The sequence below is a fragment of the Musa acuminata genome, chromosome BXJ3-11 (assembly GCF_036884655.1).
Source record: "Musa acuminata AAA Group cultivar baxijiao chromosome BXJ3-11, Cavendish_Baxijiao_AAA, whole genome shotgun sequence".
NCBI classification, from domain to species: domain Eukaryota; kingdom Viridiplantae; phylum Streptophyta; class Magnoliopsida; order Zingiberales; family Musaceae; genus Musa; species Musa acuminata.
Genome location: NC_088359.1, coordinates 549,237 through 568,942, shown reverse-complemented (window position 1 = coordinate 568,942; position 19,706 = coordinate 549,237). Strand labels below are relative to the sequence as shown.

The 19,706-nt window shown below is 40.8% G+C and overlaps 4 protein-coding genes across 5 annotated transcripts; 1 reads left to right on the top strand and 3 right to left on the bottom strand.

Annotated features, from left to right (window-relative positions):
- Positions 1–724: 724 nt before the first annotated feature.
- Positions 725–7,472, bottom strand: LOC135582129 (succinate--CoA ligase [ADP-forming] subunit beta, mitochondrial-like). Of its 2 annotated transcripts, none has more exons than XM_065172745.1 (6): positions 7,204–7,472; positions 5,021–5,131; positions 4,100–4,211; positions 1,089–1,159; positions 907–984; positions 725–816 (listed from the first exon to the last, which is right to left on the bottom strand). In XM_065172745.1, exons 1-5 carry the CDS (start codon positions 7,303–7,305, stop codon positions 907–909), a joined length of 474 nt encoding a protein of 157 aa, XP_065028817.1. In that variant the 5' UTR covers positions 7,306–7,472; the 3' UTR covers positions 725–816. The 2 variants fall into 2 exon arrangements, with proteins under 2 accessions (XP_065028817.1, XP_065028818.1); XM_065172746.1 differs by having other exon boundaries at positions 726–816; positions 5,021–5,150; positions 7,204–7,342.
- A 116-nt stretch (positions 7,473–7,588) lies between these two features.
- On the top strand, positions 7,589–12,292 carry LOC135652084 (protein disulfide isomerase pTAC5, chloroplastic-like). Its single transcript, XM_065172744.1, has 6 exons — positions 7,589–8,219; positions 10,547–10,642; positions 10,807–10,899; positions 11,163–11,406; positions 11,893–11,930; positions 12,040–12,292. Exons 1-6 carry the CDS (start codon positions 7,656–7,658, stop codon positions 12,139–12,141), a joined length of 1,137 nt encoding a protein of 378 aa, XP_065028816.1. The 5' UTR covers positions 7,589–7,655; the 3' UTR covers positions 12,142–12,292.
- A 461-nt stretch (positions 12,293–12,753) lies between these two features.
- On the bottom strand, positions 12,754–13,568 carry LOC135652611 (putative invertase inhibitor). Its single transcript, XM_065173673.1, has one exon. It carries the CDS (start codon positions 13,513–13,515, stop codon positions 12,952–12,954), a length of 564 nt encoding a protein of 187 aa, XP_065029745.1. The 5' UTR covers positions 13,516–13,568; the 3' UTR covers positions 12,754–12,951.
- A 3,924-nt stretch (positions 13,569–17,492) lies between these two features.
- LOC135653388 (uncharacterized) lies at positions 17,493–19,706 on the bottom strand. The gene is made up of 3 exons (XM_065175312.1): positions 19,032–19,706; positions 18,848–18,951; positions 17,493–18,375 (listed from the first exon to the last, which is right to left on the bottom strand). The coding sequence occupies exons 1-3, from the start codon at positions 19,601–19,603 to the stop codon at positions 17,690–17,692; spliced, it is 1,362 nt and encodes a 453-aa protein (XP_065031384.1). The 5' UTR covers positions 19,604–19,706; the 3' UTR covers positions 17,493–17,689.

Below are 19,706 nucleotides of genomic sequence, written 5' to 3'. Positions count from 1 at the left end.
CCCTTAATTAAGGTGGGCCATCAGCCGGGTGGGCCCGAGAACGATAGGAATAAAAAGAAACTAACTTATACATCCTTGCAGTTTTAAAGTGACATATATGCCCCCTTTGACATTTAACATAAAAAAATCCTATTAATCGCTTTTAAATAATTATTGACATAAATCCATTTAAGATATATATATATATATAATATCTAAAAAAATTCGCTTAATCTACTTTCTGGCAATGCAGGTTTTAGGTTTGTTCCCTTCAAATATTCTCTATCTTAACAGTCGTTAGCGAGGAAAGAATTTTAGTAACACTTGTAAGTGAAAAGGCAATGCGTACATTTCATTATATGGATCATTCTGGTAATGAAAACAAGTATTAGCAACTTGGCATCAATATTGATCAAGTTGTTCCCAAGGAGAGTCATCAGAATCAAACGCATGCCTATTGAGTCGGACTAACAATGCACATCAGTAATCGAAGTTTTTCCACGAGACAACATCACGTCGAGCATATCGTCGAACACCTTTCCGCCGAGCAACATGGGCGTATCAACAGAGGATGTCAAGAGGGACTTGCCACATAATTTTGTTTTGGCCATATGTGGCCAAAGAGTGCAATCACGTAGAAGCTTTCTTTCCTGGCGATGAAATGCAAATGGATTATTTCACAGCAAAGAGAAAAATTGCAAACAGCAAAAACCGTCAAAGGAACATTATCAGGAGCCATCACTCACTGAATTACATGGCGCTGTTGGTCAGGTCCTCACAGCTCAGTGAAGCAAAATAATTTTATTTCAGAAAATTCATCTTTGTGCGAGAAATTCACTGAACAGAAGAAGCAGTAACTCAATCGGATTAGTGGGTTTTTTTAAAAAAAAAATAAGCAGGCATGATGACTGCCGTGTCGTTGTATACCTATTGAGCAGCAGCTTTCACTGCTTTTTCTGCTGCATCATCCAAGTCTTCCGCTGTGATCAAAGTCATTCCACTCTCCTATAAATAATGACTTGTGGGTTAATTTTATTTATCACGTGAATGTATGCAAAGACAAACAAAAACGATGGGAGAAAACGTAGCAAAAACTAGGCTGTGAATACCTTGAGAATTCTCTTTCCTTGATCTACATTGGTGCCCTCCAGACGAACCACAACAGGCACTTCAGTGAAACCTGATAAACACGAGTCGCAGGTCAATCATAATTGAGGATACTACACGGTAACAACAAAGTTCTATGCCAAACAACATGGTTACGTAAATCAAGCACTGAAGTAGCAATTTGTGAGAGACACAGTTACAAATAGAGATGGATATTCTCAGGAATTGTCAAAAGAAATAAACCCTATAATGTACTAATTAATCATTAAGTCAACGAGAACTACAAGATGGAGAACACCTTACCAAAAAACCCTTCAGCACCATCCTATCTTCTGGTTTGAACCAAAGAACCCTCACTAAAAATGGTTCCTTATCAAGAAGTACCTCCATCATTATTAGACTTCTTCCAAATCATTACTTGTGGATTTTCTCCCTGTCAAATTTATTATTTGCTTCATCTTTCTACATCATTCAAATTCCAAAGCTGTTTCAAGGACCTATCTTCCAAGAATAATGTGTTGTTTCAATGACCCAAACTCTTTTTCATCCAGATCACATGGAACCTTATGGAATTCCTGAATTCCTCCATAAAAATTTTCAGAAAATTATACAGCCAATCTTTTTGAAGTGTCTCATTTCTTTAAATTGTCATAATTAATTTGGCCACCACAGAGAGCCAGAATCCATGCAATACTATGCTCACCGTAATAAATTCATTTTTTTCATACCAATCTAGATGGTAAGACTTGGTCACTTAGTTCACCACAAGTAGCTTATCCTTAAATGACTGGACACCACTTCATAATATATTTCTATCTTTGCAGTAAGAATAAAAATTAGTTACCCTTTCCAATTAATCACAAATTTTCACAATATCAATTTATATTTCCTCTTCATCGAAATTGTTCTCCATATTAATGGAAAACCATCTAGCTTTATAAAGGATTTCAGAAAAGCTTATTTAAGGCAAAGAAATTAACAGAAAGTCAAACAATTAGTTGGCCTAAAATATCTAAGAGTTGTGTTGAAAATAAAAAGGTCTTTGGTCTTTCTAGGTGATAACCTAGGGACTCCTTTTGTATTAAGCGCATACAAGTTTCTTACGAGATTACTCTTGAAAATCATTGCCTTCCTTGATTATACCAAGACTCCTAAACCCCTACAAATAGTTGAGCTTTTCAATAGATGAATCACTTCAGATTTGAATGAAAAGAATTGCATCTTCTCTCTTCTGGTCTCTCACTATCCTCTCTTGTTATCTTGCTCTCTTGCTTTCTCTCTACTTCTTCCTAGTCCGTTTTGCATCAGCTTGGTATCAGAATCATCAAAAAACCTGTCATGAACTCTAATGGGTCCCGACTAACAACAAAAGCTTCAATTAACACTCACGAATCCTTGCACCTCCAATGTCAACCCATTGTGTGTGGAGTTGGACTTTTGGACAATTGTTCTTACGGAATTAATTGACCACTTAGCTTTCGATACTTGGTATGTTTTGAAAACTTCACTAATATTTTTGTCGAAAAAAAATTGTATTGTTTCATTAAATCATGGTTTTCATCGCTTCTCCCCTCGTTTTCTCTCCCCTTTTTTTCTATTTATCACTCTCTCTCTCCCCTTAACCTACAACTACCAAATTTAACCGAGTGAAATTTGTCCAAAAACTATAAAACAAAAGGTGAGGAAAAAAAGTGTGAGAACCGTTTGAAACATTGCATTTCTACCTTGTGTATTGCAACAATTAACAACCTGTTGACTGAGAAACGAGGAAGCAGCGACGAGCGACGGCAGCGATGAGCGGCAACAGCGACAATGGCAGCGGCGAGCAACGGTAGCGGCAGCAGCAGCGGCAGCGAGAAAGGGAGCGGGAGCGACAAGCAGCGGGAGGCGCGAGCGGCGACAGCTACAACGTTTGCGAGCAGCGGCGAGTAGCGGGAGGCGCGAGCGGCGACAGAGGCAGCGTTTACGAGCGGCGACAGGAGCGACGAGCAGCGGGAGGCGCGAGCGGCGACAGAGGCAACGTTTGCGAGCGGCGACAGCGGCGAGCGGCGACAACGGCAGCGTTTACGAGCAGCAACAGCGGCGAGCAGCGAGATCGGGATCGGGATCGGGATTGGGAGTGGCAGCGGCAGCGGGTTAGGGTTGGGTAAGGGTTATATCGGTTTAGTTGGTTCGATTGAACCAACTAACCAACCGAACCAGGACCGAACCAGACCTAAAATCCTGGTTCGGTCGCCTTGGTTTACCCAGGCGCTCGCCCGAAGCGCCCAGCGCCTGGGCTCGGGCGAGCGCCCAGCGCCTGGGCTCGGGCGAGCGCCCAGGCGGCGCCTGTTTGAAGCGCGCCGCCTGGGAGATTAGCAAGACGCTCGGGCCTCGCCTCGCCTCGCCCGAGCGCCCGAGCGCCTAAGCGAGCGCCCGAGCGCCTTTTTCAATCACTGGTTTTCAATCCCACTGTCATCCTCATTGTCATCATATTATATCCATTTATTCACATCTAGTTTACTCTTCAAATATGGAACCTCATTGTCATATTATTAATGCAAATAGAGAGCACATAAAATAAACTGTTACTTAATAAATCACATGATCTTCTTAAATCTACTAAAGGTGCATTTCCACAAGAATAAAACATGTCAAGATGGATAGTATTCTAACACTTTGCCCATGTGACAATCATTCCCTATATTTCCTACGCCAGTTAACAATCAGAAACCTATTTTACCATATTGTTATATCATATCAAACAAAGTGATGTATGCATCAATCAAACTAACGCTAATCACATTCCTTACACGGAAGCTGAGTGGAAAGAATTGAAATATATTTTCAAGGTTTCAAATTATTTAATATGTGATTCCACCCATGAAGAGTAACAGTTGTGAATAGATGAATGTAGCATGTTGTCAAGTACAGTACAAAGACATGTATGAGGTTCCATACTTCAAGAGTAAACTAGATGTGAATAAATGGATATAATATGATGACAAAGGTAGAGAATAAATGCACCCCTTACCAGCAATATCAGCCACCTCCTCAGTTTTAACAATATGCACTCCACCCTTTAGTCCACTTTTGAAGGTCCCCAAGCCTCTCCCACCAGCAAGAATTTGGCTTTTTACTACAACCTGTAGCAACACCATCAAACCTCAATTATCTATGTTAGAGTGTAAAACACTCTAAAATACGCAACTCATAAATCATCAAAACATTTTTTTGAAATCTAGCCAAAAAGATCTTATGGAACTCGACATTTCACACCATACATAATCATACTTAGAAATCAGTTTCTAATATGTGTTCTAGCTATTTATAAATGAATCACTGATAAAATAATGCACATGACATGATATGTGTGATAGTCACACCAACTTTTATTAGTTGTAGTAAAATGTAATATGCTGAGTAAATAATTACCACTCACATAAATATCTGAACATATTAGCTTAATAGCTTCCAAGAGTTAATATCAAACTCCAGGCAAGAGAGAATAGGTTATTGTAACAGCAGCATTTAAATTTTTTATCAATATCAGATTGTGAAACTGTATTTCTGATCAATCTTATACCCTCATTGATGGAATTCTAGTTATATTTCCCATGCATATCAAACTCCAGGCAAGAGAAAGAATAGGTTCTTGTGTAACAGCAGTATTTAAATTTCTGATCAATATCAGATTGTGAAACTGTATTTCTGATCAATCTTATACCCTCATTGATGGAATTCTAGTTATATTTCCCATGCAAGGAGCATGAAACGATCATAACAACCATTAACATGATTTGTGATCTTTGTGTGTCAGATATACCTTTATAGATTTCCATTGAAACTTCATAGACACAAAAGCAACAGATCAAGTGACAAACCAAAATCTTTAAGAAATCTTGCAGAAAATGTGAAACTTAATCTAATGTTCTGGCTTAGACAAGAAGCACACCTCTTTCCCACTGGGAAATACAGATTTGACAGCCTCCTTCACTTCCTCAATGGATGAAGCTGCGACTCCCTTTGGTACATTTATGCCATACTTGCTCATCAATTCAGCACCCTGCTCCAGAAGCAATGACCTTTACAATTACACATTATGCACCATGGTCATCCCCCAAGTCAATTAAGAGATTATATGTCAAACATTTAAAGCTCCAGAAATGTCATAGAATTCAATATAATCTTTATAAAAGAACACCAACAAAGAAGAAAGGGAAGATTTCAAAACTGATCTGTTGTAAGCAAATATACAATGATAACAACAACAAACAAAGCCCTAGAGTCCCGACTATCTGGGGTCGCTTACATGGATATTTTCCCGCTCTTAAGATCCATAAAGAGTCACATCTTTAGTTACGCTAAAAATATTTAAATCTTTAAATATAGTTTTTATTAATGTCTCTTTGTGTCTCCCTCCACCTCACCTCATATTAGTAATAATTTTACCTCTCCTCATACAAGTAATTGTATTTGCAGGTCTCCTAACAACATATCCGTACTATCTTAAATAATTCTCACTCGTTTAATTTTCAATTGAAGAGACACCTAATTGTTCACAAATGAAACCATTTCTTTTCCTATCTTTCCTAGTAACTCGACACATTTACCTCAACATTCTCATCAAAGCAATACAATCATTTTGTATATATTATTTCCTAATTATCCATCACTTAAATTCTAAAGCATTGATGGTCTAACAATTGTTTTATAAAATTTATTTTAATCTCAAATGTACCCAATGATCATACAAAGCTATTGATGGCCTTGTCATTATATCCGTTTTATTTTTACTTTATGAATAATTTCTTCATCAATCTCTCCATCTTGTTGAATAATTGATTTCAAGATAATTAAACTTTTACTTAATTATTCATTCCTAATAATACTAGGATTGGATCTCATATATTCAATTTTAGTCTTACTTAATCCAAAACATTTATTTTAGGCTGTCTCCACAACTCAAGCCAAGAATTAATTCAATATAAAACTCTAAAAAGATCAATTCAATATAATCTTAAAAGAATAGAACACAAACAAAGAAAAATGAGAACAAAAAATCAATCCGTGTAGGCAACTCTGGAGAATCTAATAACAAGAAGTTCTTGCAAAATATTTAAAAATAATAATTATCCTTCCAATATGGTCTTAAAAAAAGAGGAACGTCAACAAAGGAAAAAAACGGTCTTAAAATAAAAGGAATCAGTCCGTTTAGGCAAATCTTGTGCATCTAATAACAAATATGTGACAACTTGGCTCAATGGTAAAACTAATTAATTCCAAAGACCCAGACCAATCTTCTACCACTTCCGGTTGTCCAATATAACCCAGAATCTAATCTTGGGATGGTGCATGTAAGGCTGTGCCTAATGATGATTCCATGGTGACATATCTCCAATCTCATCCAAGCATAGTTTTAGATCTTTCACTCGATACTATATCCACTCTTGATATTATTTATCACAACCTGACTCGATAGGATAGTTGACCTATTAATTTAATCTGGATTACAATGCAAAAATGATAATGTCCAAACTAATGACAATATACTCATGAAGCCCTTAAAGACCAACTTTAAGTCCTCCGTTTTCGTTTTGAAACTAAACTGTTAATATTACATAACAATACTTGCAAAAATAAAAAATAACTATCCTTCCAATACGATCGTGAACAAAAAGAAAGCCAACAAAGAAGTACAGGAAGATGAAACAACTGATTTGTGTCGGCAAATCTTGAGTATCTAATAACAAACAAGACCCGTAAAAGTTTTAGAAAAGACTATCTAATATGATCTTGAAAGAAAAAAAAAACAAAGAAAAACAGGAACATGAAACAACGGATCCGTGTAGAAAAAGCTAGGTTACAATAAAAAATAATATCTTGAAAGAAACAAAAGAGAGCCAGCAAAGAACGGGAAGATCAAACAACAGATATGCGTAGGCAAAATTTATGTATCCAATATCAATCAAGACGTATAAAATTATAAAAAACGATCATCCTTCCCATATTACACGCATTACACAAAACAATCAAATCTTTCTTCGCCATGTCCTTTGGATCAAAGAATAAGAAACAAAGAAACAACGCATCAGAAAGAAAGTGTCACCAAGTGACACAAGAACATCGGATCAAGACCTGGTACTCATGGACGTTGAGCCGCCGCAGTTGCTGCTTCTGCCACCTCCTAGCGAGGGCGAGAGACCCGGCGACGAGCTTCCCGATGGATCCCCTCACCATTCCTCCCTCCCGACTACGTCTCGACGCAACACTGGAATCCTAGAGTCAAATCTTGGTACAACAGACAAGGAGGAGGAGCCGGAGGCGAACAAACCCTAATGCTCTTTCTTCACTGTTCATGCTTCCCTCTCCTCTCACTGTGGATCTTTATCGCTCAGAAAATTAAAATGCCCTTGACGTCATACGTATTTAATAGATTACGGTGTCTTTGATTATTTTTTATTTTTAAATCAATAAGGATATATATATATATATATAATTGTATTCTTATAGATAGGATGATTTTTATTAGTTGAGTAAAAATATCCCCAGCGATACCGCTTCCCCGCCACTTCTCCCTCTCGACTTCGATGGCTTCGTCACTCCTACCGGGCCTCCACCGGCCTCCGGCCAAATCAAGCTTCCCCTTCCCATTCCAACCACGAAAATATCCCAGCCCTATCCCTAGGACTACCTCATCCCCAAGATCTCCCATCTTCGCCTCCCTTTCATCGTCCTCCTCTTCCTCCTGGGAGCGGGAGGAGCAGCGATGGCTTCGGGAGGAGCAGCGGTGGCTCAGGGAAGAGCAGCGCTGGCTACGGGAGGAGTCCCGGTGGGGTGCCGAGCGCGAGGCCCTCCTCCGCGAGATCGCCGCCCTCCGCCTCCAGATCGAGGCCCTGGAGCGAGACCGGCCCGAGCTCGAGGCCATGATCCTGGCGGCCCCGCAGAATGAGGGACGGTCCGGGGCCGCCCCGCCGCGGCCAGCGCTAGTGGAGGAGGCCCAGGTCAAGGAGATGGTTCTTGAGGAGGTAAGACTTTCGGAAGCCGTGGTGGAGAGGAGAGAGGAGGTGGTGGTGGAGGAGAGGCAGCAGCAGCAAATCCGGCGGAAGACGCTTAGGAAGGGATCCGAGGGAGAGGACGTTCGAACCTTGCAGGTTCTCGCTGGAGTTCATTTCCTTTCTCTTCTTTCTTTTCTTCTTTTATCAATTATATTCGGATTGTGATCGAGATATTCTATTGTTTAGAATTATTAGAAATGCATTCACGATGATTCTGAGTCAAATTGGGATAGGGTTAACATATATCAGACACCAATTCGACCTAAAAATTTAAGTTATTAGATTGTGGGCCAAACTCAATATATATCATTAAACTCTCTCAACTTTACCAATGCGAGATTATTCTTTTACTCCTCTTTTCAATTTCTCCTCACGCATGAATAATTCCTAATAAAAATCTTACAAGTATTTTGTGTATCATGAATGTTTGATTCGCATGCAATGCAATTTTGTCAAAGATATGACTTTCTTTTTCTAATTTTCCTCAAAATACAGATTAGATCTCAGAATGTAGACAACATCTCAACCATAGTTAGAGCAGAATGCAGCTTTATGTATGTTATCACAGGAGAATAGGAGCAGATGACTGACGAGAGAGGAAGAAAAGGGTGTATATTTTTTTTGTAGAACCAGATATAAAGTCAGTATTCATCAAATTCAAGTTTTCATTGAGAATATTACTTTCCCAATCTGTTTATGACAGCTTATCTATCCATTATTTATATTTAACTGTATCGAACCTTCTTCTATTAACTATGATTCTTGATTCGTATGGGGTTCAAGTTCGGGTTTGATGAAATGTTGATCCAATACCATCTTTTGGACGGAAGTTTTGGCAGATTAGAGAACTATCGCTAGGAAACAAGCGTAAAACTGAAAATAAAAAAAAACCTTTATTGTTTGTAAAGCTAAAGTGCTAACTATAAGACTTAAAACAACAAAATTGAAAATGTGTAAAGAGACTAATAGGCACATAGAGTGCAGGTTGTCTTTGGACAACTCCTAGGTGCTCTTGGTAGTTAGCATATCACTGCCGGTTTCGGTCTCCTCCTCTCTTGTTGCTGGAAACTCCTAAGGTTTAGAGAGTGAGCAATAGGGATTTACGACTTCTCATTAGTAGCTGGACGAAGCTTTAATGTAGAATTTTGGTTGGTAGAACTTGAGAAAGAAAAGGCTGCGGTTGGAGGGCAGAATCCTTTTTAGAACTCCTCTTCTTGCAGCTCTTAGTGCAAGATGAAACTAGGGTCGGATGTGGGACTTCTTAGCTGCTTTTTGGTTCTTCTTCTTGTTTCTGCCAAAGGCCTCTTTAGAAGCTATTAAGGCCGGTGGCAACTCAGGAAAAGATCTTTGCATAAAAATGACTGTAGGTATGCAGAAGGGCTGCAAAACTTGCAAACTTCTTCCTCTCTTTCTCTCCTCTCTTCTTAGCCCAGGGTGGTTGGCTTCTTAAGAAGGGGCATGACCTTGGTTCTTTTATAGCTGAGGTAAGGATGGAGTCCTAGCTAGGTTCAGACTTGGAGCTGGACCTATTATGGTTGGACCCAACCTCTTTAGATTTGATTGAGCTCGAGTTGAGTCCAGCTACATTGAATTTGAATCGGAGTTTTGAGTCAAAGTTGGGTTGATCTAAATTGCACTGCCATCGGAAATTGATTTAAGCTAAATTTAGGTGAGGCATGAGCTGACTTAAATCTAGTCTTTGAGCTTGAGATTGGCTTGGTTTTTGTTTGGTTTGATTAAGATTGGACTGGAGTCCAACTGGAACTCCAATTGGGCTGAATCGGAGTTTGGCTCGAACTATGCTGGATCATCCCTGATCAATTCATCACACCTTTTAGAACTTGTAAGGTAGACCCACATACCAAGCGATCAAGACAAATTAGTTTAACTCTTATCCAAAATATAAGATAAGCTTTTTATAATAGTCCTAAATCCTAATTGATTTTTAGAGTAGCCCATAAGCTTGAGTTGTTCAACTCAATATATATAAATATAAATATTTATATATTTATATATATATAATGGCAGCACAATTCTTATGAGTTACTATGAGTGAGTGTTTACATATCACTATAAATGATTGTTTCAGTAAGTCCTTAGATGCACTTTATTGAGCACCTCTTAGCTAACATCAGAACCTTCATACCTTCATTGTGTCATGTATAGTTAATTGTTACTAAGAGAAGCAAACTAATGTCTATAGCTTCTAGGATCCTTGGATAGCAGGAACATGCCCAAAGATTTGTTTAACCACAATCTCACGTATCCAGTAGCTAAATAGTGTTAGTGTATCATGTGATGTTAACATTGATAATGTGAAATTCTTGTTTGATGCATTTGGGTATAAGGGAATCATGAAACTGTTGTACAGGATTAATTTTGAAACAGTATAATATTTAACTCTTCTAAGCCTGATTAAGCAGGAAGCTTTGCAAAGCTTGGGGTTTTATTCAGGTGAGGAAGACATGGAGTTCTCATCCTTTTCAAGTGGGACAGAACGTGCAGTGAAAACTTGGCAGGTAAGTATTTAGTATCATTTTGATAATGGCAGCAGTAGGAACAATTGGTTGTATAAGAGAACTATGCATATTTAATCAATTTTGTGTACTTATAAACCTTTGCTAAATTAAATTAGTCTCATTCGATCCTTCGTTCATTTATGTTTGCTGATATTTTAATACAGGCCTCGTTAGGAGCTCTCGAAGATGGGATTATGACAACCGAGCTTCTTGAAACGTTATTTAGGGAGCAGGGTAAGGGGGGCACTGCCTTGAAGGTGAATGCTGTATGCATTTTTAAATTTTGTATCATCTTCAGTATGCATGACTGGTAGTTTTATTTCCAGATTCATCTGAATTTGATAGTTCTCTTAACATTTAGTTGCCCAACTGAATAAGATTTGCTTCTGGATATGTGATAAGCAAACCTTGCCACAATAATTTGGTTCATGCTTTGAATTTCCAATTTGCTTTTCAATTTGCACTCTATTTCTCCACTTGGGTCGAGATCGTGACTACCCGAGTTATATTTGCCCCCCAGGATGATGCAAATGGAGCAATGTCCACATCTATAACAGAAATGACAGAGATTCAGCAGAAAGTAGTGAGAGAAAATGGTGATGCACAATTTGATGTTTCTCAACACAGAGTGTTTCTTCTCGGGGAAAACAGGTGGGAAGAACCATCAAGGCTCGTGGGTAGGGATAAACCACTTGACAGAAGGGAGACTGCATCTCTTACAAAGTGCGTCTCTTGCCGTGGGGAAGGCAAATTGATGTGCACAGGTATCTGAAAACAACTCCTACGTCCTCCTGAAGTCATTTTATACTAATTATTGCTGTTTTGTATCTTTTTATAGCATTTAAAACATATGCAACTTCAATATTGATTCTTTGAGTCTTTTCTGTCATTGTTGTGTTGTGCTGTAACTCTTCCATTACGATATCCATCTTTTTATAGCATGAACTTAAAACTTCCATGTGTGGCACCTGTCAACACTCCATGAGCAGCTGGTTTCCAAATGACAAAAGTGCATTTAACCTGCCTCCTTTCACCAACTGACACTGTTGCTCGTCTCTATTCTAATAATGATATTCATTCATACTGTTAAAGAAACCAAATTTCTACATCCAAAGTAATGTATTGACATACTGAATTATTTTTGTCCTCCCTATGGGTCCCAGTTGGTTTATTCTCGTAATAATTTCCCAAAACTATCCGTTTGGATCCGTTTCAGTGAATTTTTCTTTATTTTTCCTCTTCTTTTGCAGAGTGTGACGGAACCGGCGAACCAAATATTGAACCACAGGTCTGATTGGTTTGATGTTTATAGATTATGCTTACATCGATCTGATTCTTTGTCTGCTCCTGCACTAACTGTTTAAACTTTTTCTTGTTTTTCTTCTGGCCATCTTCAGTTTCTGGAGTGGGTTGATGAAGGTACAAAGTGCCCATACTGTGAAGGATTAGGCTACACCATTTGTGATGTCTGTGAAGGTAGGACGACAGTGGAAGCGTAGCTATTTATGGAAACATTGGAGTTCCCCCCATGTTTGATGAAATCTAATACATGATACGTACATGGGATTTTTTGCATGTATCCCTAAATTTCCCCAAAGTTGTAACTTAAGACAGGAAAAATGTGAAAATGCACGATGATTTATGTGTAAATATGGATATAATTGTTGGACCGAAAATAAGTCATTCTAGATAATGGAGATATTATTGAATAATTAATAATACTTTTTATTATTCAAATTTGGGGAGACAATGGAGAGAGAGAAAATAGAGTTAGAGGAGTATGAATAAGGAGGAGAAGACTAAGGGAGAGGATGAGGAGGGAAAGGATATTTAATTAAACTAATTTAAAATTAGCTTAATTTGCTTAATTGAGGAAGTATTCAAAAGACATCAGTTGTTGAATTGGGTTGGGTTTGGTCTATGTATTTTTTTTATATTATTTATATAAAAAAAAAGTATTATTATTTTAAGTAAAGATGAATCGGAGGGCATCATCAAATTAAAAAAAAACAAATAATGAGAACTTTTTCTGATATATTTTTGCTTTACTTTTGATATTAGAAGATATTTTTCTTTTTTTAGAATTAAAGCTACTCGGTGCCATCCAGCTTATGATGCACATAACAGGCGGTGCCACTTTAATAATGTAGCCTTTGTTGCACTGCACACCCCATAAGACTCTTATTTCCTCCGTCCATTTATTGGAATACACTGGACGTAGTGGCGGACTGCCGCACCCCATGCACGCACAAAGCAAAAGGATAACTAACCACAACGTGCACAACTCGGTGCCGTTCCATATGCTCTCCTTATCCCAGGGTGGCGGTAATGGCGAGAGCCATGGCGGCCACCCTACCAAAGTCCCTGCCCTCGTGCGCCAACGGCGACGACGAAGTGCCGTCTCCCATCTCCCTGAACGCGTCCTCGCAGTTGTCCGGCGCGTCCACGGCGGCGCTGAGGAACACCACCGCCTCGCGGTACCGCCCGGCGCCGAGGTTCCGCATGGCGACGTTGAGGTGGTCGATGGCCGCGTCGTAGACTTCCCAGCAGACGCCCAGGCAGTCTGTCGACCAAGGATTAGGCTTCGCTCTGGTCATGTCGGTGATGGCGGACAGGGCGGCGGAGGCGCCCGCGAGGGAGAGCCTCGTGGCGATCATTGCCAGGCCGCGCCGGTCCGCCGAGGCGCACGCGGGGTCGGCCTGGAGCGATGCGACGCAGAATTCGTAGCCGATGCCGGAGCGCGATGTCGTGATTCTCCTGCATGTGTCTTGGAGAAGGGTAGCATCGCAAGGAGAGGAGATCGTTAGAAGAAGTACGGTGGAGAGGAGGAAGACGAGCGCGAGCATGCTGGGCTTTGCTGCGGTTCCTTCCATCGTGAACAAAGGAAGGCTTTTTAAGAATGCGTAAGCGCAGTGGAGTCGAGATTAAAATGTTTGTGAGGGAGACTTGTAGAGAAGCAGCAGCAAGTGGAAGAAGCTTAAATATCTACACTAGAGAGTTGTGTAGATTAGTAGCTTATGGAGTAATGGAAGGATGACACAGAATCAAGAGGCAATTAATTAATAATGATTAATGAGGAATTCAATCCATGAGAAATAGCTTTTGAATTTAATTGCTTAGAAATTTCTTTTGATTATTTAAGAAGCTTGTATTTCTAGTTATTTTTAATCTTTTGATTGATTAATTAATTTTTTTTTACATAATCACAATTGTTATTTTGTAATTATAAGTTTCTGTAGAAAAGGAAAAGAAAATAAATTAATTTGATTGAGGAATTGACTAGGTTTAGGTCTGACTTGAGTCAGGGTGATCAGCATACCCTAATTAACCCAACACAAGACCGAGGCTTGGCTTTGGCCATCACAGAGATCAGGGCTACTAATCCATGAGGACCAGAAGCCCATGGCTCCCTCTCTTGTGGTGGCCACGCGCATTGGACGTGACCCAACATTGTGCTGAGCCCAGCCAACAGCTACCTGAGGTAGCATCAATATTTGAACATTTCCAATGTAGTAGTATTCAAGCTAAATGCGATTTGAAACAAATTTATCAAATACCAATTTACATTTAAAATGTGCATTGGATCCTCAATGCACATTTCATTTCAAATGTGTTCCCAAATGAACCCTTACTAACTTGATATGTTGGCTTTCAATGACTCTATCAAGGGTTATTTGGTACTTGGGTTTGAAATTCGCATATGAAAGAGATTTTTTACTCGAGGGGGTGTATCGAGAAATATTCGATGTCACGTCCGAGGAGAGTTTATGCTTACCTCTATAAAAATATTGATCCAGGAAGCTCAAATGAAAAGCTAAAATACTAATTACAAAACTTAAAACTAATAGAAGATAAGATTTTTTCAACTAGAGGAAATCTCTCTATTATATTGAGGAAAATTCTTTATTCTGTTGAGGAAAATCTTTTCTCTTAATCTGTATAAATAGGAGAGGGAATCACTTCTTCAATAAATAAAGCTTTCACTTCTTCAATAAATAAAGCTTGTTCACTTCTTCAATTCTTTTCAAACATGTTAATGTATTGAAGCATTTTTCATTTCTTCAATAAAGCTTCTTCACTTCTTCAATAAAACTTCTTCAATAATTATACTTATTTTATTTTTTTCATCAAAAATAATAAAATTTAAGGTGTGTAAAGAGATTAATAGATGAATAAGAATATAAGTTGTTTTTAGTTAGCATTTGGGTGCTCTCATAAGTTGGCAGAACACTCTCCTCTCTCATTAATAGGGCAGTTCCATTATTGATGCCAATATCTTTTCAGATTCCAGCCAACTAATTTAGAATAGGCCTGAAGGGACCGTAGAGGATGGGGCCATTGCAGAAGCTTATGAAACCAGAGGAAATAATGGCCGTGACACAAAGTTGTCTAATGATTCTGCAATCTTTAGTACGCCAAATAATAATAATAATAGTTTAGCCCTTTCGATGCGATCTATCTCTGAAGTATCTGTTATTAGATGCTGATATTGGCTTCTTCGATCCTCCGGAAGACAATTATGCATGTCAATTCCCGCAAGCAATGCACTTGGAACGTCAAAGGTTTGTCATCACATAGACTGTACTCTAAAATAAACTCTTGTCTTCTTTCTTCTTTAAGTTCTCGTGAGATATGTCCTGACAAAGTCCAAGCAACATAAAAATGTTGAATTTGCTGCTTTCAATTTACTTCGTTTGTTCGGCGGTAAAAACTCTAACAACAACATTAAACCTCTCTCCTCTCTCCCTCTCCTCCTCAATCTACAATTCCTAGCTCTTATCTAGATAGTAAGAATGAGCAATCCGATTTTGATTGTATGATACAGAAAATACTATGTTCTTCCGTTGCATATGTGATGTCACTCTAAATTTTCCAACTCTTGGCCACTAGCCTTGTTTTATATATCTCATTTTTTTCATTTATTCCGATCTTTTTTTTGAAGATCCATTAACAACACTAATGAATCATTTCTCAAAATCTTAACAACATTAAGATTAAGTTTTTTTATTTTTTTATATTTTATATGATGTAGATACTACCGATTTAATTGAAACTTAGTTCAGAATGTAAGCTACGAAACTTATTACCATATCGAGATTTATAAAGAGGTATCCATTGAGATAGAATCTCATGGTCCTTGAGGAACTATGTGAACTCTATACTTAAGTACTCACCTCCTCGATTTGATCGAAGAGTCTTAATACATTTTTCAATTTGGTTCTCTACCTCATTCTTATATTCCCTTGGAGTACCATACCCTAGAGTGCCCCATGGGGTCAAGAAACCTTGATCGTAGGACTACTTTGAGCGATCAGGAATCCTTGGCTCCCATGATATCCTCTACAACCAAGAATTCTTCGCGATAGGGTGTGCATAGGTGATTAAGAAATCCTGACCACCTCTTGCAATTAGGAATCCCCCCACAAGACTGTAAGTAGCCGTCGACCAAACCATAGGGCAATAATAGTTGCCGCCCTTTTTCTTTGTTCCGAGACAATAATTTTTTTGACGACAAAACATTATGAAAATTTTAAAAGAGAATTTCATAGTGAGAAGAAAAGATTTTCCTCTTTGATTTTAATAACTAAGCATAATAATAATCATAATAGCTACATGTAGTCATAGTCAATAAATCTTATTAAAACATCAAATAAATAAAAAAAGAGTAACAGACATAAATAAAAAACAAGTAAATTAATATAATAAAATAAATTTCCTTTTTTTTTTTTAAAGAAAATCTCTATCATGGCTATCACATCCACCAAATCCTATGTAAGAAAATAAATTTCTACCAACGTAGTATGACAGGGTATTATCTCAAAACATTGATTCCGTTGAACAGTGGTAGAGACGCCATGCCAATCTCTTATAAGGAGAGAGTGGTTGAGAACCATGCCATTCTCTTATAACGAAAGAGGTCCGAGCGAACACCGAAAGCACTGTAAACTTCCCTTCGCACAGGCGTAGTGGTTGTTCGCGAGCACATGATCACATCCTGCTTTTAATTATTAGATGTCCTCTCATGCGTGCAGGAGCTACAGGGCGTTTGACAAAGTGCCAAAGAATTAGACAGATATATATACTTTTGCTACCTGCTAACCAGCACCGGGCACCTTTAGCTAGTCTAACTTTGAGCTGACACTGAACTCGAGGTCTCTCACCTCTTTCTCAGTGGTGGCTATCCCGGTGGACTTTGGCGGGCGTGAGTGGAAGAAAGAAGCTTCACGTGGACCCAAGAACTCCGCAGCAACCCAGAGAGGCATCGAATGAATGGAGTAACGTAATCATCTTCATCTTCTACTATTAAACTAGTTTCTAACACTCCTTAGAGAAGCGAGGGAGGCTTAAATGAGCTCACTGTGGTCAACCTAACTCACTGTCAATCTATTCTTGCTTCGATGACAAATCGGATCATGTGCCCTGCAATTATAAGGCTACAGTTGCCGAGAACCCATGCGTTAGAAAAGAGAAAAAAAAAGGGAGAGGAGGGTCTCTTTGGATCAGGAGACATGGAGTAGGTGGCTGCATGAATTGTATACCATTCTCTTTTATTATTGCCATTGGAGCTAATGATCACAAAAATGTGTGCTTCAAGTTTAAATATCGAGGCATGCCATGTGGAGGACTAAAATATGTGGTAACTTCAAATAGTTCAAGCTGTAGTTCATCTCTTGAAGAGTTAAAGTCGATCGGGCAGGCCATGGTACACTGCAAAATTCCTAGGAAGGATGATGATGATGTGATATGCTCTTACTGGCTTGGTACCGGTCACTGTTGTCTCTGCCGGACTTGCAATGCTTCTTCGACATGTTATGTTCGAGAGGTCTCGTTATCTTCCGAACTTGTACAATTGTGAAAGATGCGCCAACTCCATTTTACTACGCATAAAACATGAAGACAGAGCTCACAAGATGTAGCAACAAAACAAGCAGAATCTTTTATGTACAAGCAAAAGAGTAGTAGCTCGAGAAGGTAATGACTTTGAAGCGGGTGAGCAACCCTTTCTCTGTCACGCTATCACCATCAGAATCTATGCAGATGTATCACTCAACTGACGGCCCGATAGATGACGACGAAGCAAGGCAGGATGGCCCTCGGATTGGCCACGATCAGTTCCTCCAGATTTCCGTACGCCCCGCATCCGTCCCCGACCGCCACCGCGTCGTACGCCTCCTCCGCTGCAGGGTCGTCGGGAGTGCGCCGGACACGCCCGGCGATGACGCGGCAAACCAGCATCGCCCGCCGCTCCCCGCGGCCGTCCTCCGCGGCGGCCGAAGGCCCCGAGTCGTGAGCGCGGCCGCTGCTGGCGGTGGTGCTCACGCCGTGCGGGTACTGTGCCCGGGCGAAGCCATGGCGGATTACGGTGCAGACCCCGCAGGAGGAGGAGGGGGAGCTGGAGCTGGAGTTGGGACAGAGGGAGGTGGAGCCGCGAGCGCCGAGGGGGCAGGAGAGGGAGGTGCAGTGAAAGCGGAGGAGCTCGTTGCCGTCCGCGGCGCAGCGGGACGGGTGGTGGCGGGCGGCGGCGCCCGAGGCGGAGGAGGAGGAGAGGTGGGGGAGGGCGCGGGATTTGACGGCGGCGCGGTAGTCCTCGAAGCGGGCGACGGTGCGCGGGGCGCTGTGGACCTTGAGTATACGTTCGATCTTGCAGATCGGGCGGTCCTTCTTCTGCCAGCTGGACTTGAAGATTATCTCCACGATGTTGCGCCCCGAGTCCTCCGGCGCCAACTCCGACACTGACCGTACGTTGTCGTCACAAAAACACGAATTCAAGAAAAAAGAGAGTGCAACTATTTAACTCTTTCATTAAGCCGTGTTTTAGCATATGTTTAAACGATTTGACCATCGTTAACCTCGCAAAGAAATGTAGTTGATGTTGGTACGATGGTGGCGCAGTTTTCAGCAGAATAGTTCAAAGGTCTTTTCCACTTTGCTTTGCCTTTCTTTCCAGTTATTGTCTTATCTATTTCGAGATGCAAAGATGGGATCCGAGGAGGTTTTGGTGTTGGTCTCACACACATTGCTAACATGTATGACGCACCAACCGACAGCTCCATTGACGCCACCCACTTCTCTCTCGTCTGTCCCTCTCGATTTGATCCGTTTCTTTTCTTTCTTCAAGCAAGTTGTTCCTAGTTTATTTTGATCCATTCTACGGACGACAAAAATGAAAGAAGAAATTTGATCGTGTAGGATGAGTGTTCGTACCCGCATGGCGTATGGCTTGATGCAGTTCCAGGCTATCAGGTTTCGTGAACACCTCCCCGCACTCGGAACACGCACACAGCGTTGTCCTTGGCCTCGGATACCTCCTTCGTTCATCAGAATTATGAATCAGAAGCAAAGCTCGGATGTAAATGTAACGAGTAGGTGTTAAGGTAAAGGCACAGACCTGGAAGAAGGCTCGATGGAGACTGCATGGCACTCGTAGCACCCCGACAGCTTGCGCAGCTGTATTCCGCCTCTGGAGTGACTGCCGCATCCCAGGGAGGACACCGGCGGGTGGTGGCGGGCCGACCGGGCGGCCCGAGCGAGTGGCGCGGTCTCGTGCTGGGCGATGGAGCTGGCCTCGGAGGAGAGGTCGGTGTCGGAGCGGTGGACCACCCTCGTGTTGCCGTGCACCACATCTCGGATGGCGCAGATGGAGGACCCGCAGGCGGCGCGGCCGAGTCTCGCTGCCGTCGACGAGGGGTCGTGGACCTGCGTTGCTGCGGTGCTCCGGCAGCTTAGCAGGCTCTTGAATTGCTCCCATGACGACGACGAAGAGGAGGGTGGAGAGAGCGTCCTGGTACGGGGAGTTGGAGGTGGCTTCTTCTTCTTCTTCTTCTTCTTTCTCTCATGTTCATCGTCGGAGTGGTGGTGGTGATGACTGGTTGGTGCGGCAGCCGGGAGGAAGGAGGTGAGAACCATTAGCAGTAGAGCAGCGAGGAGGTGGATGAGGACCAAAGGCCTCTTCTCCACCATTAACACCCCAATCTCTCTCTCTCTCTCTCTCTGGGTCCTCGCCGAGTCTGTGTCTCTCTTTATAACTACTCTTCTTCTAAATTACCTCTCTTTTGTTCCCCCT